The sequence below is a fragment of the Rhincodon typus genome, chromosome 22 (assembly GCF_021869965.1).
Source record: "Rhincodon typus isolate 14 chromosome 22, sRhiTyp1.1, whole genome shotgun sequence".
Taxonomy (NCBI): Eukaryota; Metazoa; Chordata; class Chondrichthyes; order Orectolobiformes; family Rhincodontidae; genus Rhincodon; species Rhincodon typus.
The window spans coordinates 18,878,474-18,903,887 of NC_063353.1; the positions used below are offsets into that span (position 1 = coordinate 18,878,474).

At 39.7% G+C, this 25,414-nt stretch overlaps 1 protein-coding gene across 1 annotated transcript in view; it reads left to right on the plus strand.

The window, feature by feature from the left end:
- The window catches only part of dyrk4 (dual-specificity tyrosine-(Y)-phosphorylation regulated kinase 4), a 73,970-nt gene extending 57,843 nt beyond the window's left edge, over positions 1 to 16,127 (plus strand). The window contains exons 12-14 of the mRNA XM_048610589.1: positions 7,538 to 7,667; positions 10,662 to 10,819; positions 15,646 to 16,127. Of these exons, the coding sequence (XP_048466546.1) occupies positions 7,538 to 7,667; positions 10,662 to 10,819; positions 15,646 to 15,881 (524 nt within the window). The 3' untranslated portion in view covers positions 15,882 to 16,127. The remainder of the gene's footprint in view (positions 1 to 7,537; positions 7,668 to 10,661; positions 10,820 to 15,645) is intronic.
- Positions 16,128 to 25,414: the final 9,287 nt, after the last annotated feature.

Genomic DNA, 25,414 nt, shown 5'->3' on the forward strand with positions numbered 1-25,414 from the left:
ACACATAAGCCTCTTGACAAGTATATTATCTGGCACACTTCACTTTGGAAATGAATGCAGAAGACCTGCTAGAAGCTAGAAGACCTGCTCCAGAGGTGTGTCACAATATGTCTGAACAGGTAGATTAAAAATATCTATGTCCCTGGGGTCCAGTATTTCTGCAAAGCCTTTGGGGTGGGCAAGTCTCATTGCAGTAACTGGTTGCAGAACAGCAAATCACAGAGTGCTCAGTTCCTCAAAAGAACAAATAAAATTCAAACCAATGTGGACCATTTAACCCCTCAAGCTATTGTGCCATTCAGTGAGATCATACTTGATGTGTGAGCTGACACCAAATATCTGTCTTTGCCAGATATATATCTGGTCCTTTGGTTAACAAAAATCTACAAATATCAAATTTGAAGTTAATAATGTCCCCAGCATTAACTATGTTGGCGGAAGAGTTACAGGTTTCTTTCACCTTTTCTGTATCAAAGCACTTCCTAAACTTCATTCCTGAAACCCCTGTTTCTAGCTTTTAATTTATGCCCCCTTGTTCTAGACTCCAGGAGATACAATCTTAGTTGTGCTGTAAAAGTTACAAACATCTGCCCAAAATTTGCAAATGTCACAACTTGACAAGAACAAGATCCAGGGTAGAAATAATTGGCAGGCTGAAATCCCACCCTGTCAAACATGTAAATGTATGTTTAGCTGTCAGGAAGAATTTATTTTCACAGAGAATCATCCCCTCTAAAAAAAAGCTGAGAAGTCAGCTGGCCATTAAGATGTCATCACAATCCTTTAGAAGTAAACTTAACAAGCAGAATGGCTTTTCCATTTATTGAAAGGTAAGTTTCTAGCTATTTGTGTTTACATTGATCCATGGGTTATTATGGTCTCTTGGAACTTTTGCAGAATTATATAATAATGATGGTGAGCTCTTAGCACCTGAAGTAATCTCTGGTCAAGAGCTGAGAATAGGGTATTTCTGCAATATTTAATTGGCGACATTAGCATAATTGGGTAGGTCATCATTTGGAAAGTAGGGAGCAAGAACGCTTGTTTCAACTGTTAGTGTTACAGCAGTACATCGAGCCAGTTGTGCAGTGGTATGGAACATAAGACTGCTAGTAATAATGGCTTGGTGCTGAGTAGAGAGGAATGTCTAGTCTGGACTCTAATTGGCTGGAATTAGAATCCAAATGCTTGTCTCTAGGACATCCATGATCTGATTAGAATTAGTCAGGCAGTTTTCCTAAACTGTGTGCCTTTTCACCAGGCTCCTCAGATACCTGTATTGAACAAAAGCAGCCATGCTGAGGCTACTTTGCAATAGCATATGATTCAGCCTGCAACAGATACCTCTGTGGGATGAGAACCTGTGGCATTGCAATAAGTTTGAAAGAAGAGTATTAGCAACAATGCCTCACCTTTCTGCCATCAGGGAAAACTGAGGAGAAGCAGCTCATTAAAATGAAAGGATGCACTATTGGAGGTACCTTAGGTGACACCAGGATTATTATTTCAGCAGTGACCAAATAGGTGTTGGGTAAACAAGATTATAAAGTTGCATGCATTGCTGAAAGATTTGTGTGATGGAAATGGGTTTAAATTTCTGGCACACTGGCACCTGTATTAAGGAAAGTGGGAGCTATAATGTCGGAATGGTGTGCATTTGAATCACGCTAGGACAGTGTTTTGGTGAATTGTATACCAGCATGGTGGAGAGGGCTTTAGACAAAATAGTAGTGGGAAGGGATCAAGTGAGGGGAGAAATGGTGAAATAAAGGGAAATAACAGAGAACAGAGCAGGTCAAAATTTTGGGTAATGATTACCAGACTGTCTTGGGAAAGAATAAAACATATAAACATAAGAGTGAGTCAGAAGATAAGATTATAAAAATGTTAAAAAACCAGAGTTTTAAGGTCCTTATCTGAATGCATGCAGCTTTTTAACAAAGATGTATGAACTACTAGGTATTGCAGAGAAATATTTGAAAGGTGGCCAAGGTTGAGACTGAATGTGAAGGTATTTGACAATTCTGAATGACAGCTAGGAAAAGGTGGTAGGGTAGCTCTGTTAATTAAAGATAGCGTTAGTACACTATTGAGAGATGAGCTTAGCTCAAAAGGGCAAGATGTAGAATCAATTTGGGCAGAGATAAAAAGTAGTAAAGGTAAGAGATCACTTGAAGGAGTAGTTTATAGGTCTCCTAACAGTAGCATAAATGGGCATGTTAGAAACGAACTGGATCATGGATGACATTAATCGATATGTACATTGGAGAATCAGATTGGCAAAGGTAGCCTGGAAAATTAGTTCATAGAATGTCTTTAAAGATAGATTCTTAGAGCATTATATACTGGAACCAGAGCAGTTTTTTGAGTCCAGATAATGTGCAACAGGCAGAATTAAGGATTGACTTCATGGTAAAGGAGCCTCGAGGTGACGGTGATCTCCACAGGTAGAATTTCATGTTCAGTTTGAAAGGGAGAAGTACATGAAAAATCACATTAAGTTAGTAAATGGACACAGCAAGTAATTAGGAAGTCAAATGGAATATTGATACTTATTGTAAGACAAAGTAAATATAAAAGTAGAAAATTGTCTTGCTACATTGTACAGGCCATTGGTGAGAACATGTGGAATATGGTGCATAGTTTCAATTGTCGTATGTGAGAAAAAAGATACAATTGCTTTGAAGCAGTTCAGAGAGGGCTCACCCAACTCAACTATGAAGGAAGGTTGAACAAATTAGGCCTATGTCTATTGGAGTTTAGAAGCTTGAGAGGTAATGTTATATAAACATAAAGCTCTTAAGGGGACTGGGTAGGCAGGGTACTCAGAGGATGATTCCTCTTGTGGTGGAGAATAAAATTAGACATAGTTTAAGAATAAGAGTCTCATTTATAAGACAGACAAGGAGAAATGTTTTCTCTCAAAGGATCATTAGGGGTGTGAAATTCTTGTTCTTTGAAAACAGTGGTCTTTAACTTTATTCAGGAGTGTGTTAATTAGATTTTTAATTGACAAGGGAATTCAGGGTAATGGAGTGCAGACAGAAGCAGAGACCGCAACCAGATCAACTGTGATCTTATTGAAAGGTGCAGCAAGCCCAAATAGACTACTCGTGGGCTGAAGTCCCGTGTTCCTATATCCATTTTCCAAAGTGTGGATTTCATGTTTTAAAATCTGTCATGGCACTAGGAGGTTCTTTGTATCTGACGAACAAAAATCAGCTCACCATATGAAGCTGCAGAAAAATATTATTAATTTTATTAACAAATTAGTTGCTGAGCATAATCTATCCCTTGAATAAATTTAAAATGCAGGTGGAACTGGCTTATGTTGGCAATGTTTGCAAATGCTACCCTGGCAGTGTGCGTGAATCTGATTCTACTGGTTCTAAATGGAATAAAGGTAGTGATAGAGTTAGAGTTACAGTGTTTACGTGTACAAATACACAAGCTCACAAAATGTAAAGCTTTTGGGAATTGGAAAGTACAAAGGCCTTTTAAAGGTGTTCTACAGTTACCTGTAATTTACAATGTGCAGAATAATGCAAATAAACTTTTCAAGAATGGTTTCTTCAATGTTTCTGCACCTGAAATAAAAGAATGTTTTAGACAAATAGGCAAAGCCTGAAGATAGCAAATTCTGTTGCTTGACAATTGTTGAGCTCTCCTTAATGAATATGAGTTACCAAATGGTAACAATTTAAACAAGTGTCTGCCTCCCAATATAACCTCATTAATTCAATCTATGGAGCTGGGCATCATTCAGAATGTGAAATGTTACTGCTGAAGACATTTAATGAGGAAATTGATCAGTTTTGAAGGCACTATACAGTATTTTCACTCTATTTATGGCCTGTTCCTGGAAATCAGTGAAATGTGCAATATTGAGGTGATGTTGGGGAAAACTGTTACCCAGTCTTCTGTTTGCAAGAAGATGTTAAAAGAGTTAATGTAACACCCAGAACAAATACATTCCTGAAATTATGGAAATGTTGAATGACACTCTCTCTACATGAACAATCAACAAACTTCGCAAAAGTGAGAAAGAAGTGTGGAATACAAGAGAGCAATAAGAAAGCTAAAGAAGGTAAACAACCCCTCATTGATAACAGGCTGACAAATGAATAATTGCCAATGCGTATTTTGCCTCTCTTTTTAATGTCTTTTACTTTCGCTTTTTCACCTTTTTTTAATCTTTCACTTAGTTAACTCCTGTCACTTACAGCTGCACTCTCTTCCTCTTTCCCTTTCTTTCTCTCTCTCTCCACACCATTTATTCTGAGACTCAATACAAGCTGCCTCCTTGTTCTGAGGGACTGCAAGAATACTGTTGCAGAAATTATGGAAAACATTATGAATTCTCAAAAGCTGAACACTGAAAAAAGATTTCAGAAAAATTAACTTTGACAAATGCTGTTTCAGCTTTTGATAAATTGATTAAATTTGCTGAAAGGTGAACTTGCTACTCTGCACAAGAAGTTATGCAATTGCACATTCTGCACCCTACTTTCACGCAGAAAATGCAGAAGGAACATTGGCAACTTGACATCAGGGATCTGTTCAACAAAGCATCCGGGGTTTTGACCATGGTCCATCCCCCGTGCCTTCTATATCTTCCTAAGGATTAGTTCTGTTTGGTACTTGTGTACTGCATTATTACAATTCATGTTTTAATGCACATCATTAAAGTTTAGAAGTAAAAGGAATATTGTTCTTTTCTTTGAATGCATATTTTATATTCTTTGAAAGTTCATGCTACAAATACTTGTTTAGTATTTTATTGGTAAATTTAACTCTCTGTTAACCACTATTTTCGATTAACTGGCACCACCCATTCCCCATGCGTGCCGTATAATAAAGATTTTACTATACTGTTGAAAAAGCTGAAATGAGAATAAAAGCAAATAAAGTGAAATGCTAGTGTATTGTCAATCTGGACATTCAGTCTGGAGATATCTTAGCATAATTTGTACAGCTTCAGGAATTGAATTAAATCACTTACCATCACATGTATTCAATGTAAAAGTACAGTGAAAAGTGTGTGACTTTGCCGTACATACACGACGCTATTCAGTAGCATGTAATCTTAAAAAGCATTGTTCTATTGCTTAGTTGAAAACAAAACTGCTGGAGACCACAGCGGGTAAGGCAGCATCCATTGGAGAGAAAACAAGTTAACATCTCAAGTCTAGCTGACACATCTCTGATGAGGAGTTAGCTAGACTCGAAATGTTAGCTTGCTTTCTCTCCATGGATGCTGCCTGACCCGCTGTGATCTCCAGCATTTTTGTTTTCAGTACAGATTCCAGCATCTGCAGTATTTTGCTCCTCTATTGCTCAGCTGCTCTGTATAAGTGAGTGCCAGGCTACTCAAGAATGGGAGAACCTGCAGTGACATCCTGAAGTCAGCCCCCACCCCCTAAGCTGCCTGTTCTATGTCTCTCTTCCTTTAATGGATAGTACATTCCAAAGGGGGGAGGAGAAATCATGAAGGGCCATAAGCATAATTTTAAAAAGTTCCCAACGTTGTAGGATGAAAATTCCATTGCCTGATTTATCCCCAGGCTCTCTACATTTTAGGGCTCATGGGTATGGAATTGAAAGGAGAAACAGCGTTTACTTAAAATGCAAGCAAGGACTGAAGCAACACCAAGTTGCATTAAAAAAAACACATGACTTTGTTGTGATAGCATGCTGCAACATAGCATGTGCCACATTTACAACCAATTTCTCTTTGTTATATTGAAGTGCTCATTAGATAATATCACCATACTGCAGGTATTGCAAGACCCTTTATGCCTTTTAAGTCCATTCTTCCTTCAATCACTTTCTAACATGATGTGATACTCTGAAAATCTTATGTTAAGGAAGCATTTGTTTCTTCACTACACGCTTTACCATCCCCGTAATGGCTGTTTTCTGACAGCAGAATCGGATTACATGTCATTATATTTTTTACTAAAGAACAAATCTATGAATAACAGATGATGCAGAAGATAAATTCTCTTCAATATGCATTGTTTTACCCTGATGAACATGATCAACTACTGGACACATGAACAAGAGAGGTACAAGAAATGTGGAAGTAGAAGGGCACATGACTCCTGCAGATTGGTCATTATATTCATCATATGTTCTTTCTTAAGCTTCTGAAGTGTACGTATCTGTTGTTCAGAAATATTGACCAATTTGCTTGGCATTCCATTTTATGAAAGTTACATAGGTATAGTGTTGGTCAACTATCCACCTCTCCTCTTTTGGTCCTTTATTAGACATCTTGCAGTGGCAAGCACTTGAAGAAGATCCAGATCCCTTTTCCTCAGCTTCTGCAATCTCACTGTCAATGGCCTCATGAATGAAAGCAGTGATGAACAAACTTCACTCTGCTTATTTAGGAGGCACCGAACAGAGGTCTGGCACTATGGGGGTACCATAGGTGGAAGTTTTTAAAAAAAACTTGGTCAGGACAGTTGAGCCCTCAGATATTGTTTTTATTTAGGTGTGTAAATAGTTTGGTTGTGGTAAGAATAGGAGTCATGTACCTTGGGAGTGTGTTTATTATGTATGTATGCATGGAGGAAGACAAGGACAGGACTATTAATACTGTGGCTAGATGTTGGATCAGAAGACATTCCATTTCAGCTTGCTAAAAAATGTCTGTTGCAAGGGCCAAATGACTGCATTCTGCATCCTCCTTTTCCTTCCTTCAAATAACTAAGTACTGGGCTCTTGACCTCTGGGTTCTTCATAATAATTTCTTCCCAAAGGAAAAGCCTTGGTAACTGGGATAACTAGTTCCAGGAGAAAAGCTGCTGAATCAACAGTAGAAAATTTAAAGACAAAAGTTAATCCTGCAGTTCAGAAAATCCAAATGTTGAATGAGAAAATGAACTTTTCTCCCAGGAGTCCTCAGGAAACATAAGGTGGCCATTTTTTCCCTTTGACACAATTTCTGCTGGGAAATGATTGTTGTTATTTCTGACGGTGGATACGTGCTGCTCAACCAGTTTGATGACGCAGTTTGCTCGATTGCTGGTTCAGCACATAACTAATGTGCATTAAGAGCTCACATCCGGCTGGCTTTCTGGAATAGGAGCAAACTTCTAGTCTTCCTCCCTTCCCGCAATTTCAGTGAGACAGAATAAATTTAAAAGAGTAGATAATATAAGGGTATGTTTCCTCTGTTATAGTGACTTCCAGATAACATTGTAATGGAAGGTGGAGTTTATGATACTCTGTTGAATTTTGGAAAATAAGCTAATGGTGAATTTTCTGCTGTGCTGTAAAATTTCTTCAACTTTTAAAGAATCTTTTCCCGAAGTTTGCACTTGTGTTTTTCTAACTGAATAGTAACTTGGGGTTCAACTTGATATTTCGTTTGCTATTTCTATGTTTTCATATACTGCAAATTATAAAATGTAAGGCTACAAAGACTGCAGGGTTGTTTCTGACTGCTCTTTAACAATACTCTTAATTTATGATTTATTTTAAAATTTCTAATGTATTATTTTAGTTGACAATTATTTTTCTGTTGAAGATTCTAAAGGATTCCCTAAAAGTGTCATAAACAGTAAAGGAAAGAAGAGGCGTCCAAATTCCAAGGAACTTGCCAGTGTATTAAAAACAAATGATAACCTCTTCCTAGACTTCCTGAAAGGATGTCTCATGTGAGTTTAGCATTTTAACATGCATCTAGCAATAATATTGTCTTAGTGATATTTATCATCTGTTCAATGAATACGGGAGGGTAAATTTACTAATATATGCTCATATTGTGGAACTTGATCCATCTTGAAACTCACATTGTGTTTTTATGCCCAATAGGTATAAATGATTTTTGAGGAAGTTCTGAGTTCTGAATCCTCATTTCTGAGGAAGGGTCACCGGACCCAAAACATTAACTCTGTTTTCTCCTCCACAGATGCTGCTAGACCTGCTGAGCTTTTCCAGCAACTTTGTTTTTGTTCTTGATTTACAGCATCCGCAGTTCTTTTGGTTTTTATTAATGATTTTATGTTCCTTACATTAGCCTCTGAAGTAAATACAATATCTGCATTACAATTATCACAATCCATTAGTTATTTGGATTTTATTTGAAATAGATATTAATTTAAAAATTTCAGTTAGTTTGTGGATTCAAAATGAGAGCCTCTGCTAAACAAAGTATTTTGCACTTTAAGTCCTGACCTGTTTACTCCTGTTCAGCTGGTCATTATTTGTTCATCTTATTTTTATATTAGGAAGTCCACTTACACACAACTGAATGGTCTTTTAGTCAATTAGATATTTATGTGTAAAGCCCACTAAGGGCAATACAAGCCATCAAAAGTGAGGGAGAGATAGGGAGAGGGGGAGGGCTAAATCAAAATGGAGTTGGAGGATAAAGTACTGTATCCCTTGCAGTGCCCAGCTCTTTCTAAAGGCATTGAGAGTACTTGTGGACACCACATGCTCCTTCTTCAAGGACATCTGGGCACGAATGTAGCTGCAGAAGAGGAGTAGGCAGTCAGAGTTAATGAACCTCTCCGCAACTTTCAACATGGACCTACTTATAGCCAATTTGTCCAGGCCCAGGAGCGGACCTCCGAGGCAGGCCTGAGACTTGTCCTTAGCCCTCTGCACTGGATTCCTAACGATCAGGAGTGTGAGGCTGATGTGCGACCAAAAGCGTAACGAAAGATTTCTCAAATAACTAAAAATGGAGTGCAATCACCCACAGTCAATATGTACATGATCCATAGACTCGACAGCGCTGCAAAATAAACAGTTGGGCTGGGAAACTGTGAATCACCGCAATCTGGGGTTGCAGCTGGTCATTATTAGGAGGAGCTGTTAATGGCAATACTGCCCACTAAAGTACCAAAACACATCTTTAATGAGGGCCAACAGAGCTTTTGATTGTCAACCAACCATTTAATAATTACCAGGTGGTTGTTCTTTATACACACTTCAATTCCTTTACCAAGATAATTTATTGTGCTAAATGTGCATTAACTCAGTATTGCCATTTTAAACCTCATCTTGGCCTTTTTGGAAACTCTTTAGTGCCTAAAGTATATGGGGACAATCACTATCTCTATGGAGATCATTTATAAATACTAATTTTACTTGCTATTATTTGTTTCCAAAAGAATTTAGTCTGTTTTGACACTTGGTTCCTGCAATAAATCCCTCTCACAGGATCTGAGCATTATTTGAAAATGGGCTAAATAATGCGGTCTAAATAAAATGCTGACAAGATAACTGTATTTTGAATCCCTGTGGGGCAACAGGCTGATCCTATAGCAAACTTGAGGATAGCAAATTTATCTAACTTTTGTGCAGTCCTCAAGGTCATGATGGCAGGCTGTGAATTATGGGATTTAACTTCGTCTTTGGCAATAGTGAAAAATATATCAGAATTGGGTTAAAAATGCCTTAAGCTTTCAGGGAGTTTGAGAATGAAGAAGAATTGTAGAATAATGATCAGAGGTTTGTCTGCATGTACCTAAGGGAGTCGCTGTCAGCTGTCCTTCTGTGTCAATCAAAACCCTTTCTGACTTACTATGACATGTCAGGAAAAAAATTCCATTTGCCAGCTAAGCCAGGGATGTACTATACCCTCCAACCTGATCTGTAAACTATATCTACAAGGAATGGTCCAAGCTGTAACAGTACAAGTGAATACATTATGAACCTTTATGAAAAAAGGCTCATTTCAAGTTAAACTGAGGAAATGATTTTGTAACACAGATAATGCTGGGAAAACTCACCAGGTCTGGCAGCATATGTGGAGAGCAAAACAAAGTGTATTTTGAGTCCTGTATGACACTTTTTCAGAACTGGATTTATTTTTTACCTTGTATTTAATGGAAAGCCAACAGCACAGAAATGCACGCTGTAAAGTAATTGTGATTCTTTGATGAAATTTACATTACTGTCTTGTATCTGCTCCTCCTCAGGTAAAACCACATGTTTCTTCTCACCTTGCACTGTTACTTACCAAGGTTTAACTTCTCAAATTCACTCACTGCATTCTCTGGGATGTGAGTATTTGTGTTGATGCTTGAACACTGAGAAGGATGAAATTTAGGTGAAGTGCTGATGTGTTCTGGCTCATTGGTAGTGCTGACTTCTAATCTTCAGCCTACAATCACAGGAAATGGATACTTTGGTATAGATGATTGCAGAGATATCTACAGAGTTTCCTTTATTAATGATACTGATAGTATTGGTGATGCTGATTACATTTTGTTTTTGCTTATGGTGCTAAAAGTGCAGATTGTATTTTTGGTGCTGACAGTGCCAATGATAGTGATAGTGTTGATTATTTGATAGTAACTGATTATGCTAATAACGCTGTTGGTACTGAGGTATATTTGATGTAGCAGGTGTTCATATTATTGGGAGTACTGATGATGGTAGGATTAGAGTAGTCCTAATAGATAATTAGTAATGTTCTAATATGCTAGTTGCACTGATGTTACTGATAGCACAGACAATACATATGGTACTGAACTTGCTTACAGCATTGATCCAACTGACGGTGCCTAATAATAGTGTGGCTACTGCAAAAGTGCTATTGGTAATGACTGTGTGGTTGGAATTGATATTACAATTAGTACTGAAGATGCTGATGGTAACTCAAAGGTAAGCTTTATGATTTTGAATACTTTTTTAAGGTGGAATCCTGAACACCGCCTGACTCCTGATGAAGCAATGAAACACAGATGGATTCAGGAATCCAGAACACAGAAATCACGTCTCAGAATGAAAGTGATGCCTGCGACTGAAAATAACAATAAACAAGCGAGTAAAAAAGCACAGCTCTCAAAGGCAGGTAATAAGCTTGTTATAGATGTCAGGGATAGGAAAAAGCCTATTTTTTGAGATTGTACCGCTAAGTTGGAACCTGATTGACGGAAATGCATAACTGGAATTCAGATGGCAAGGTCAGCAACCCTCCCCAGCTCTCAGGATTTCCCATTTATTGTTTTTAATGACTTCTGCATCTGAATTCCTGCCTGCACTCATAGAATCCCTGCAGTGAGGAAGCAGGCTATTCAGCCGATCAAGTCCACAATGCCCCTCTGAAGAGCATCACACCCAGACCCACCCTAACCCCACATTTCCCAAGGCTAATTCATCTAGTCTACACATCCCTGGACACTAAGGGCAATTTAGTATGGCCAATCCACTTAACCTGTGCATCTTTGGAGTGTGGAAACACTCACAGTCCGGAGCACCTGGAGGAAACCCACGCAGACATGGGGAGAATGTGCAAACTCCACACAGATATTTGTCTGAGGCTGGAATCAAACCTGAGTCCCTGGCGCTGTGAGGCAGCAATGCTAACCACTGTGCCGCCCTATTTGGCAAAGCTCGATATTAGCTCACATAATGTATATTCTGATTATCCTGTACCACCTTGCTTTGTGAATTATTCAAAACATTATCACTCTTTGAAAAAATGATGTGTTTCCTGAAACTTATTATAATTTTTCTCTTTGTTAATTTCTAACTATGTCCTTTAAATCTCAAATCCTTGCAGAAATTGAACCACTCTGCTTTTTGGACTATACAATTCCCTAAGGAGGTCATGGAAATGATTACATCACATGGGCCTTGCATAAAATTAAAGTTACTACTGAGTATCAATACTCTATGCTTGGACTTTGATTCTGATGTCATTCGTTTTTCTGGGTGTTATGTGGGTGGCCTGGTAAATAGACTGATAAATATAACTTTTTGTTGAGTTACGTCTCATGGTCAGTATATTTTAAAGGGAGACGCTCATTAAATCATCACTATATCACAGCCGATGACCTAAAAAGTATAAATTTCTTATATGCCATCTTATTCTGGAATCACTTGAAGCATGACACTACTGGAAGTATGCTGTCCTGTATAGTCTAATACCTAAATGTTAGCCCAGACTTATGTGCCTTTGAATGTAATGTTTGTGCATGATAGTTAACTGTAATAAGCATCTATTGGATTCTTCAATACCACAATATTCACATCCAGTTTTTTGTGCTATTGAGATAAAAAAAATATTGCTGCATCCAGTAAAATACTTCCTGGAGGCAAAATCACATCAACTTTTGAGGATGCAATGGCTTAGTGGTATTATTGCTGGACTGTTTATCCAGAGACCCAGATAACACTCTGAGGACCCACGTTCAAATCCTACCATGGCAGACGGTGAAATTTGAGTTCAATAAAATATCTGGAATTAAGAATCTAATGAAGACCATGAAATCAATTGACAGAAAAAACCCATCTGGTTCACTAATGTCCTTTAGGGATCCTTACCTGGTCTGGTCTATGTGTCACTGTAGACCCACAGCAATGTGGTTGACTCTGAATTGCCCTCAGTTCAGAGGCACGGTGGCTCAGTGGTTAGCACTGCTGCCTCACAGTGCCAGGGACCTGGGTTCAATTCCACCCTTAGGTGACTGTCTGTGTGGAGTTTGCACATTCTCCCTGTGCCTGCGTGGGTTTCCTCCCACAGTCCAAAGATGTGCAGGATAGGTGGATTGGCCATGCTAAATTGCCTATAGTGCCCAGGGATGTTTAGGTTAGGTGGGTTAGACATGGGAAAGGTAGGGGAATTGGCCTGGGTAGGATGCTGTTTGGTGTGGCGGTGTGGACTTATTGGGCCAAATGGCTTGTTTCCACACTATAGGGATTCTATGATTCTCTGGGCAATTAGGGATGGGCAATAAATGCTGCCTGGTCAGCAATACCCTCATTCCATGAATGAATTTAAGAAAAACTTCCAGAAGAGATAATGGCTGAATTTTAACATTCACCTGAAAGTCATGCCACAATGGTGACAGGAGGCAAAGAAGCTTTGGTGAATAGCAGGACCCAGGACGGTATATTAATAAGAGGTCCCACTACTTGTAATATGGCAATGGGAATATACTGGGTACCCACTCTGATTGGTATAATCTTGGGAAATCCCCACAAGTGTGAAGTGAGACAGGTGGGGACACTAAATTGTTAAGGAGGCCAAAAGTCAGCTTTCTGATGAAAGAAGGGGATGAAGTTGATGACAAATCATCAGCAGATCGAACTTCTTGACAACAAGCATCAGGAACCTGTTTTTTAAAATATATTTTCATGCTGTGCATGCTAATTAAAAGGCCATCTTGCCTGAATTAAGTGTACCTTTCAAGTAATCAGTGATGAGAAATAACATGCCTTCAGATTCAAGACTGATTACGTATTGTGTACAGCAAGTAAGGTTGTCTTCCATGTGGATTTAGAGTGAGTAGCAGTTGCCTTTTCTTCTATCAGAACCTTTATTCAACTGTTGGTGACAAAGCATTGACAATTGATATTGGGTGGTGTAGAAGAGTCATACTGGACTTGAAACTTTGACTGTTTCTCTCTCCACAGATGCTGCCAGGCCTATGAGTTTGTGCAGCATTTTCTGTTTTTATTTCAGGTTGTAGCCACTGCTACATATAAAGTTCCCTATTGATCGAGTGTGCACAAGACAGGAAGAAGGGCCCCTGCTGCTCTCCTGGGAAGTAGGACATCTTGCTGTCCCTGGATAACCTGGAGGAGATGCATCACTGAACTACACAGCCACTGAGTCTGCATCCAGACAGTTGCTCCTTTTGTATGGAGCGACAGCAATTCCAGAGTCACTAGACGAACAGGAGGTGGTAGCAGTTGTTGTTACCAAAACCTTTTCCCAGCCTGTCTCCAATAGGCCAGGAAAATTCAGTCCAAGGATTCATCAATCCCACAGGTCCCCAGTGGGAAATATGTAACTATTATTCCTAATAATGTGTAGATCATGAAATTAGCAGCTATTAAATAATATTTAAATACAAAAAAATTGATAACACAAATAGAAACACATAACATTTTCACATGAAGGAGTCCTATTCATATAGACCAGCGGACTTGTGGGATTGGAAAAGCCTTTAAGGAAGATTAAAGGATGATCTAAAGGTGTTTTAGAGTTGGTAGGGCAGATAAAGAGAAACCGTTTACTCTTGTTCAGAGCCCAGAACAGAGATCATTACCTCAGAATAAAAGCTAAGCCATTCAAGGGTGATGTCAGGAAGCATTTCTTCCTCAAAAGGGTGTGGAAGCTGGACTCTCCCACAAAAAGCTTGACAATAACTGAATTTTTCAATATTTTAATTGACAGATTTCTTTGCTAGGGGAAGCCTCTTAAGAGTTACAGAACCAAGGCAGATATATGAAGTTAAGGGTCAAATGAACTATTATCTAATTGAATTGTGGAACATGCTTAAGGACAGGTTAACCTACTCTAAGCCAATTCCACCAGAATGGAAGGAAATCTTGTCCCTCCCATGTGATAAAGTACCCTTTTTGAGAGAACGTAACACTTATGGATCACAGCTGGATGAAGCTAAATCCGAAAGGTTTAGGAACTGCTAGCTGAACAGACCTGGACAATGGTTGTCCTACATTTTATAGTCATTAATCAGGCATTGTTGGTTATTAGAGTACATCTGGATGGTGCAGTGTCATCCCAATCCAATAATATGCCAGTAATGTGATATTATATCTAGTGCTGCCAAAAAAACCCTTCACCGTACTTTGTTGACAAATACTGTTTCCATAAGAAAGTATAGAGTAAATTCACTAGTTGCATTGTGGGAGTGTACCATTGCATGAATGTGTAAGTTAGAGTCATAGAGATATACGGCATGGAAACAGACCCTTTGGTCCAATGTCCATGCTGACCAGATTTCCTATATAAAACTAGTCCCATTTGCCAGCATTTGGCCAATATGCCTCCAAACCCTTCCGATTTATATACCCATTCCAGATGTCTTTTAAATGCTGTAAGCAGACCAACCTTCACCACTTCCTCTGGCAGCTCATTCCATACACACACCGCCCTCTGTGTGAAAATGTTGCCCCTTAGGTCCCTTTTATATCTTTTCCCTCTCACCTTAAACCTATGCCCTCTAGTTTTGGATGCCCCCAGGGATTACCCCAGGGAAAAGACCTTGACTATCTACCCTACCTATGCCCCTCATGATTTTATAAACCTCTATAAGGTCACACCTCAGCCTCTGACGCCCCAGGGAAACAAACCCCAACCTATTCAAACTCTCCCTATAGCTGAAAACCTCCAACCCTGGCAACATCCTTATAAATATTTTCTGAACCCTTTCTAGTTTCACAACATCCTTCCTATAGGGAGGGAGGCCAGAATTGCATGCAATGCTCCAAAAGTGGCCAAACCAATGTCCTGTACAGCTGCAACATGACCTCCCAACTGCTATACTCAATGCACTGACTAATAAAGGCAAAAGATTCCAATAAAAGAGGTAGAGAGCTATCCAATGATATTTACAACTTGCAAAATTTAAATGAATAGGACCTTTGAAGATGAAATCAACCCAACATTTTTAAAGTCCAGCTAGTAATCTGGCTGCATGGTTGCCTGTACGTTATAGAAACCACCCAATTTTCATTCCAATAGAATGAAGAGGTGAATGGTTCTATTGTAGGTGAGCCATCAATCTGCTTGACCAGTTGAAAATCTTTACCCATCATGTAGATTTGTGATGACTATCTCCTCATCACATCAAAGCTGACTTCTTAAATTTAACATATTCTAATCGTTTGCCAATTTTTCAGATTACACTTTATATTTTACAACAGGCAAAATCTCTCATGAAATGAGCAATAAGCGCAGCCTTCATTTAGAAGAGCAGACAGCACTCACAGCATGTCCACGGCCTCAAGGGGCTTCTGCAGAAGAAGATATAACAGAAAATCCAAATGACAATTGTGAAGTGCCTGCTGAGAAAGGTCCGAAAAACAAATCATTGGACAACTTATTGTACAGTTTTCAATCTGAATCACCTAAAGAAATAAAGTGTCAAGAGAACAACTAATTTCTGTCACCTGTTGTATAGATTATGCTTGTAGTCCTGTTGGATCTCCTCATCGTGGTTCTTCCGGTAAAGCTGCTCCTTTATCAGAGAAAACTGCCACATAGGAAAGCTGTTTTAATTTTACAGTTATCTATAATGGCGATTGATGCATCATTTGGACATCAATCAGAAAGTGTAAATGACTGTAGGTTCTACATATTGAATACCAAACTAATGTATCTATGCAATAGCTTCTGCCTTGATCTTTTCACCCACTGATTTATACCTTTCTGAATAATAAAATCCAATGACCCAAACAACAGGAGTCCCAATTTATCATCTCTTAAATTTTTAATATTATTTTGTTTGCAATCATATTTTGAACTAACATGTGATACTGTAAACAAATTCATCAAATTTGTATAAACATTACATCCTCTATAAGTCTTCAAAGTATTAACAAATATTAAAATCTAGGGCCAAAAATATCCTCAGGAATGTTATCTCAGCAATTATGTTGAGACTACATTTGTTACAGAGATCCACTACCAGTCCCCCTGGAATATGCAGTGCCAGTGAAAGGGCACCAGTGCAGGTCGATAGCAGTCCTATTTAATATTAGGGGATGCCATCTTAGACACCTGTATTTCCTGGAATACTTCAGAGTTTAAGAAGCAGCATGTGGTCTCCTCTCAATTCCCTTACCTGTGCCCTGGATAATCCCCACATACACCAGGTGAAGGGTCACAAGACATAGGAACATTTGAACATGTTGTTCAGGCCATCAAGCCTACCCCACCATTCAGTATTATCAAGGCTGATCAAACACTTCAATGTCTATTATCCACTCCATTTCCTTAACCCTGTTGTCACAGGTAATCAGAAACCTATTAATCCCTATCTTAAACATACTCATAGACTAAGCTTCAACAGCTCTCTAGGGTAGAGAATTCCAAAGGTTCACAACCCTCCAGAGGGAGAAAAAATTCTCATCATGTCAGACCTAAGTGGCATTCCCTTTATTTTTAAAATGTGTCCCCTGCTTCTAGATTCCACAATCAGGAAAATATCTGACCTACGTCAACCCTGTCTATTCCTTGAAGTATTTTGTAAGTTTCAATGGGATCACCTCACTCTTGAGTCTTGAGATTAGAAGCCCAGTTTGCCCACAGTCTTTTCATAGGATAGTCCCACTATCCCGAGAACAAATCTGGTGAACGTTTGTTGCATTCCCTCTATACCAATAATATCTTTTCTCAGATAAGTAGACCAAAACCGCGTACAGTACTCCAGGTGTGGTCTAACCAAGCTTCTACTCATTTGAAGCAAGACTTCACTACTCCTGCACTTAAATCCTTCTGCAATAAAGACTAATATGCCATCAGCTTTCCTAATAGCTTGTTGCACTGTGTCACTGACCAAGTAAGGGGTGCGTAAAGGCTCTGCCCCATTATACCGGCACACAGTACAGCAGTGTGTATCATATGCAAGATACACTGCAGCAATCAACCAAGCCTTCCACCTCTACCTTTACCTTGGAAAATCAAAGCAGCAAATCACAAGAACACCATAACACAACTTCTACTCAAAGCCACTCTTGACTTGGATCTTTTATTTGTTTTGTCACTGGGTGAAAATCCTGGAACTCTTCCCCCTAATAGCACTATGGATGTTCATGTACCAGATGGACTACAGTGGTTTAAGAAGGCAGCACGTCACCAACATCTCAAGGGAAATTAGGAATGAGCAACAAATTCAGATGCTCAGATTCCATGGAAGAATTCAAAGTGCTAAAAAAGGACTTCAGCTTTATGCCAGGAACTCACCAGAAGGCTGGATTTTGGGTCATGGAATTTTTAATGCTGTAGGAATTTATTCAGTCCTTGTTGTACTGAATTCATGCTCTGGGTGGTTGGTTGGGTGGAGGTTGGGGAGGGGGGCAGTTTTAACATGTTCAATGTTTTTGCTTTTAATCTGAAATAACCTCATTTTTTCAGATCTTTTATATTCTTTTTCCTTCTGTAGTTATCAGGTATCACTTTTAAAGCTGTAATCAATTTAGCATTTAGCACTTATGTATGGGAAGGTATGGGGAGGCGATGGCCTAGTGATATTATCAGTGGACTGTTAATCCAGAGACACAGGTAATGTTCTGGGGACCCAGAATTAGGGATGATGACTGTGAATCCAAAGTCAATTCTCAGGACAAACACCTGATTCACTAATGTTGTTTGGGGAAGAAAACTGCCATTTTTACCCTGTCTGGCCTACATGTGACTCCAGACCCACAGCAATGTGGTTGACTCTTAACTCTGCTCAACTAGGGATGCCTTCATCCTGTGAATGAATGAAAAAAAATCTTTGGATGAAAATCCTTCTTCAAATCTTTTTTTTCATCTAGTTATGTTGAAGTGATATCTCCCAATCCTTTAAGAGCATATTTGCTTCTCTATGTAATACCCTGATTCCGAAAACACACTAAAGCTATGTTTAGAAATGTTTAGCACAGACAAATAAAACATACAAAACACCACTTTTAAGCCTTGAATAAAGACATAAAATACTGGAATGCTTGGCAGGTCAGATGGCAGCTGTGGAGGGAAACAGTTAACATTTGAAATTGTGATGATCTTTCTATGTCTTTGCTGCATAGTAACCTCACACCGAATTTTCTTCAGCTCTAATGCTCTCTTGTTTAAAAACAACATCAGGAGCTTGAACAAAATCCTAATTCCTTATAACAGCAGCATCAGAGCTGCATTATCCTGTCCAGCTATTTGACGGTCAAACTATTAACAGCCGTGACACAGTTCTAGACCTTGTCAAGGCTTTGTACAGATATTAGAGGTGGAATTCTGTGATTTTTAAAAATTAAAACTGGGGTGCAGTCGCAGGTCTGATTAGAATTGTCAGCTTTGCTGTGATATAATTCTGGAGGTTAACTCTCATGATAATGCAATATTGACATTTTTTGCATTTAAAAAAATCTTGAGTTCCCTGTAGTTGAAGTCCTTTGCTCCATGTTTTGAACCAGCTGATGTTATGCAGTAAGATCAGAAAAGCAGGAGGCCACCAGCGAACAGGTAAAGAAGGGAAACCTATGGTGAGTGAGCAAGACAGGAAACCAAAGAAAGAGGTGGGACTGCGGGGGAGGCTGTGGTTACATAAGGGGAAATGTTACATGGATGTCAGCTGTGGCTCAGTTGGGTGCACTGTCATTTCTGTAGGTGTAAGGTTCAAGTCCCTCCCCAGGGCTTGAGAATATAAAGTCAAGGCAGACCCTTCAGTGCCATGATGCGGGGTGCCGGTGTTGGACTGGGGTGGATGAGGTCAGAAATCACACAATACCAGATTATCGTGCAACAGAATAAAAACCGAAAGAACTGCGGATGCTGTAAATCAGGAACAAAGACAGAAGTAGCTGGAAAAGCTAAGCAGGTCTGGCAGCATCTAGAGAAGAAAAAAATCAGAGTTAACATTTCAGGTCCGGTGACCCTTCCTCAGAACTGGCTACTTCTGTTTATGGTCCGACAGGTTTATTTGAAAACACAAGCTTTTGAAGCCTCACTCCTTCTTCTGGTGTTAGTGAGGGAGGTAGTATCAGACACAGAATTTATAAGTAAAAGATCAAAGGGTCACACTCCTGATGAGAATGTATTGGACTGTTAAATGCTGTTAAATCTTTAATCAGTTAGGAGATTTTCATTGATTAATATGTATATGTAAATCTCCAAATTCCTTTCAAGTCACAGTCCTAAGAGAACAAAAGGTTTTATCAGTGTAAAGAAGGGGTGACATTTTAGTTCAGACAATGCATGTTGGTTGTGAGGCTTTGTTTAGAACCTGTTTGTGTTTTGGTTTGGAGTCGGACTGGTTTTATTTCTAAAGTAGGAATTTATAAAACACTACATTGACTATCTGTAAATTGTGTGCTATTCGAACAAAATAGATTGTATCTGCAAATACAAATTCACCCCATTGATTTACGTGTGTGTGTGTGTTTGTGTGTGTATGTTTGCACTTGAGAGGTAGTATGGGAGAGGATCTGTGTGAGTGAGTATGTGTGTGAGTGTGTTTGTATGAGTGAGTATGTATGTATGTATGTGTGTGTGTGTGAGTGCATGTGTGACAGTCTATAATATGGTGGGGTCACCTGTAGGGCAACATCAACCCAAGATCCTGTTTGAGGCCATCATCATGGGTACCGAACTTGGCTATCAGCCTCTGCTCGGCAATTCTTCATTGTTGTGTATCCCAAAGTCCATCTTGGAGGACGTTTACCTGAAGATCTGAGGCCGAATGTCCTTTACCGCTGAAGTGTTCCCCCAACACCATGAAGAAGGACTGAGGCTGGGAAAGCTTGTGTTTTCACATAAGCCTGTTGGACTATAACCTGGTGTCATGTGATTTCAGACCTTGCCACTGGGAGGGAACATCCCTGTCAGGCAATTGTTGAACTGTCTCCATTCATCCGTTGTCATAGTGTCTGCATGGTTTCGCCAATATACCATGCCTCAAGACATCCTTGTCTGCAGCGTATGAGAGAGACGTTGGCCGAGTCATATGAGTATCTGCCATGCACGTGGTGGGTGGTGTTCCCTGTGTGATGGTGGTGTCCATGTCGAAGATCTGACATATCTTGCAAAGGTTGCCATGGCAGGGTTGTGTGGTGTTGTGGTCGATGTTGTCCTGAAGGCTGGGTAGTTTGCTGCGAACAATGGTCTGTTTATGGTTTGTTGGTTGTTTGAAGGTGAGAAGTGGAGGCATTGGGAATATCTTGGCGAGGTGCTCATCATCATCGACAATGTGTTGAAGGCTGCTAAGAACATGACGTACTTTCTCTGCTCCTGGGGAGTAGTGTATGATGAAGGGTACCCTATCAGACGTATCCTGTGTCTGTCTTTTGAGGAGGTCATTACAGTTCTGCACTGTGGGAACTGGATTGATGAGTTCAGCATCGTATCCTGTTCCTTTGAGGGTGTCGTTCAACACCTCACACAGATGCATATATACACACTCACTCACACAAACACACTCACGCATACACATGCACACACTCTCACACAGATCCTCTCTCTCATACAAACACACACACATACACATGCACACACTCTCACACAGATCCTTTCTCACTCAAACAAACACACACACATACATATGCACACACTCTCACACAGATCCTCTCTCATACATACACTATCTCTCAAGCACATACACACACTTTCTCTACCCCCCACAAAACACACACACACACACTCTCTATCTCTCCCCTGCCCCCACACACACATATACATATACACACACAGTCTGTTTCTCTCCCACACACACAGACACACAGTCTATCTCTCCTTCACACACACTCTCTCTCTTTTCCTCACACACACACACTCTCTCTCTCTCGCCCCCCCACATACACTCTTCCTCTCTCTGTCTCTCCAACTCCACCCTCTCTCTCTCTCTCACGCACACACACACACTCTTTCTCTCCCACCCATGCGCCCCCCCAACACATATACACACATAAATCAATGGGGTGAATTTGTATTTTCAGATACAGTCTATTTTGTTTGAACAGCACACAATTTACAGTTAGTCAATGTGTTTCCACCCTTTGACAATATCCACAGCCTACACCCTCATATCTGAGACCCACTAGATCATACCATTTCTAAATCTCCCTCTCATTTCCACCTGGACTGCAGTGAAAATAGTTTATTTTTATAATGAAATGTTGACATGTACTGAAAACCTGAGGATTGGAATGTTATCAATGTTTTATGAATAGTCAAAAAAGGGACCATTTTACCCTGCCTATCTAGTGGATACTAACCAAACCAGTGACTGAAATGGTTGCTACAACTTATATGCACCGATCCCTTCCAATAGATTGCAATCTGAAACTACTTTTCTGAAAATGCAAAGGACATAGCCATTAAAAAGCTGCAGCTTTCTTCTTTAAATGTGCTGAGTGGGCCTGTGTACCATCTTAACTGGAGGCTTGTGTGGCTTTATTAGCAACACAAGACGTGGGGCTGGAAGAAGCCCAGTAAGGTAGTTTGACTTTAGTTTTATAAAGGTTCTGTGGAGCGGGTATGTTCTTCCAGGCCCCAGAAGGAAAACTTGGGCCTCAATTTTTCTGGATTTCCCTCCCCTTCTTCAAGCAGGACATTTTCCTGATCATTTCTGGAAGTGCAGGGTGTCCTTCCTTTGTGTCCCTGGTGGTGGTCTCCTGCTGTCTAACATCTGCTCAATGATGCCTATGCAAAAGACCCAAAATCTGGTCCTTATACGGTGAAAAAGCGTGTTTTGCTGAAAGCCTGAATGCCTGCACACAAGTTTTTTTTCTTGGGAATTAAAATTGAGCCTCATGTTTCACAACTGTACCTTGATACTGTGAGTGCACTGACCCCTGCTGTTTGTATTCAGTTATGGCAACATTTCTATCAAAATGATTCTGTGCCATTAATTTTGATTGTCTACCTGAAATGAGAGGTTTTGACTGTGTTCCTAAATGTTCCTGCATGCGCCTTTCTTCATTTTCAGACTTACTTAAAATGGACTGGGTTTCCTAGCCCTTGTTTTTCTATTGCACACATTTTAAGGGCATAATATTAGCTATAACCTATATTATCTGGTCATCTTCCCAATTGCATGGCTTGGAGTTTGCCTGTTCAAGTTGCTGGAAATGCTACATATCAGAACAGATGTCCCTGTTTAAATGGCATGCTTCATCAGTGTTACCAACCTGACTGATGAGATTTTCTTCTTTGCACTTCCACCAGTCATTTAAATTGGATGTAAAGCTCTGGAAAGTTTGAAATACTATAATATAGCCTGCTTTTACGGAGTCACACAGAAGGTTTTGTTTTGATCTGTTTGTTTTGCTTAAACAAAAACTGCTTCTGCCAGGGGATTCAAGAGCTTGCCCAAGTTTTAATGGGGAGGGGCAGCATCCAGAGCAATAGAATGAGAAGCCATTTTACTACATCCTTATTCATATGTTATTTTCCATATGAGGAAGAGGAGGAGGAAAATGATGAGCAGGATGTGCAGGTACATGAGGTATCCCAAGAAGAGAAGGACAGGTGGGCAAAATATATCCATTATGGAGCATTTTACTTCCAATACATAGTGGAGCAACTGGTTCCTGTTCAGGGATAGCTCATATCCTAATCTTCTGTTGGATAAACTCCGGTCACATTGCATGACACCAAGAAACACCAAATAGGGCAACACGGTCACAAATTTCTATGCCTGGGGAGCTACTATGGGCGCCATAGGTGGCATTGTAGGCATCTGTTAGTTGATGCGCTTAAGCTCAAGCACTGATTCAGTATTTTGAAAGCAAAACAATTTATCATCTTCCCAATGGAGCAGGCATGAGTACTACGCTTCTTTCATATAACTAGATTTCCAGAAGTACAGAGAATAATTGATGGACATGTATGCCAATGAACAGAGGAAGAAGAGTAGGCCTTTCATCCCCTCGAGCTCATTCCATTATTCAATGAGTTCATGGCTGATCTGTGGCCTAACTCCATATGCCTGCCTTTGCTTATCAAAAATGTATCTATGAGCACCCCTAACTTTTAATCCTAAGGAATTTTATTTTATAATTTCATGAGGTAAAAACCTAGTCATGTAGTGGCACTACAAGACCGGATTGATTTCCTGCCCTGCAATGCTGCTTTTCTCCAGGGAATCAAAGGAAACGTTTAGTGCTGCACCTTGCAACTGAACATCTCTCCTTTCCCTAGAGTGTTATCACCCCCCGACATGATCATGTATGTGGAAAAAAGATTCCCTCACAGCTCACCTATTTTATATGATTATTACATGATGATCAGGAGGTGGCTTGTAGGGGACCAAGTCTACTGAATGAAGCCTTACTCATGATCACTAGTCATCCATCAGCACCATTACAGCAAAACTTCAGTGTGATCATTATCTTCACATTAAGCATGCTACTGGAGTAGTCCTTCATCTAATGTCCTCCAGCACAATCACTCTGCACAAGCAACCCACCAGGAAGTGAAAATGCAGGAATTCTTTAAAGATGAGCTTGATTGGATATCAGAGAAGGCTCCTCATTGTTTGCTGTTGTGATTCAATAGTTTCTACAGGAGGAATGATTCCCCTGACCTGCATTGGAGTTTTCACGTTTCATCTTCTTGCCAACTAAATTCAGTTTCACATTAATTCACAGTAGGAAATGACATCCTCCAGCAGCAGCTGGCTCCCAAAAGATTTCTGACCTTACCTTCAAAGACTTCAGGTAAAGACTATTGTAATAATTCAAACTGGATTCTGAAAGTGTCTGTTGCAAATCAGCTTCAGGTCTGTGAAGGTCTAAATCTAGTCTGAAGATTTAAATATCGTACCTTCTGAAGTTGATTTCCCATGGCTTCAAAGACTACAGACTTCTTAAGAGAAAGCACCAATTTGTCCTGGACCATTCGTGTGGTGGTGAATGGAGGAATGTCATGAAGGGAGAGGAGTCACAGAATGCATTCAAGGCGGTTCATGCTCGACTGATTTCTGCAATAAGAAAATAAATTAAAGTACAGACAAAACAATGTTATTTTTGTGTTACACAACCAGTACATAATGCCTCAAATATCTGCCTGGTTTGCTCTCAGAAGGTGTGCATTGATTTGTGGCAGATATCCTTTGGATGATCGTCCATTCCTGGGCATTGCCCGGTATTTCTTTCTTGTTCTGAATAAATACTATTGATTCAACTTTGTGCCAACAATTCTTACTCTCAGTAAGTTTTAGATTGACTGAGAAATGAAACCATATTAAAACATGTAGAGTTGCCCTTATCTTACCAGACCATAGGGCTACTCTGTCATTAAACTGAAACAACTGGTGGTGGTTTTAACTCTGGGTCACCATATCTCAGTCAAGGACAGAAGTTGAGAAGGAGAATCTTTCATGGTAACCTCAGCCAGTGTGGGAATTGAACCCATGCTGTTGGCATTATCCTAAATCACAAACCAGCCATCCAGTCAACTGAACTAAACTGACCCCCTAAAATGTATAGTGTTGGTAGATCAGTTACATTTGTGTTGAAAAGTTTCAGGAAGATCAACAATTATTTTTATGGGGTATTCAATGAGCTGGAACTGTTCAACAAATGAAGTAGAGTTGTTTGAAGACCCGGGTACAAGTTCCACCTGCTCCAGACATGTAAATAATACCAGTTCTGAACAGGTTGGTTAGAAAAAAAACATATCTAGATTCATTTGAAAAGAGATAGGTCATTATAATATGGCACTTAGAAAGCCTACAAGAAGAAATTATTGTTACATTTATAGCGTCTAATTGCAAAACATATACATATAGATTGTGACCTTTTCACCTTCTCTGAATGTGTTATAATCCATTCACAGACATAATAATCCATTGGTCCTATTGGTCAGCGGAGTTTACGCTGCACTCGTTCTATTGGTCGTTTGGACATGCTCTCATCTTATTGGTCCGATGGTTTGTGATGCTCTTATCGTATTGATCAATGGGCACATGCTCTCTCCTATTGGTGGCTGGTGACC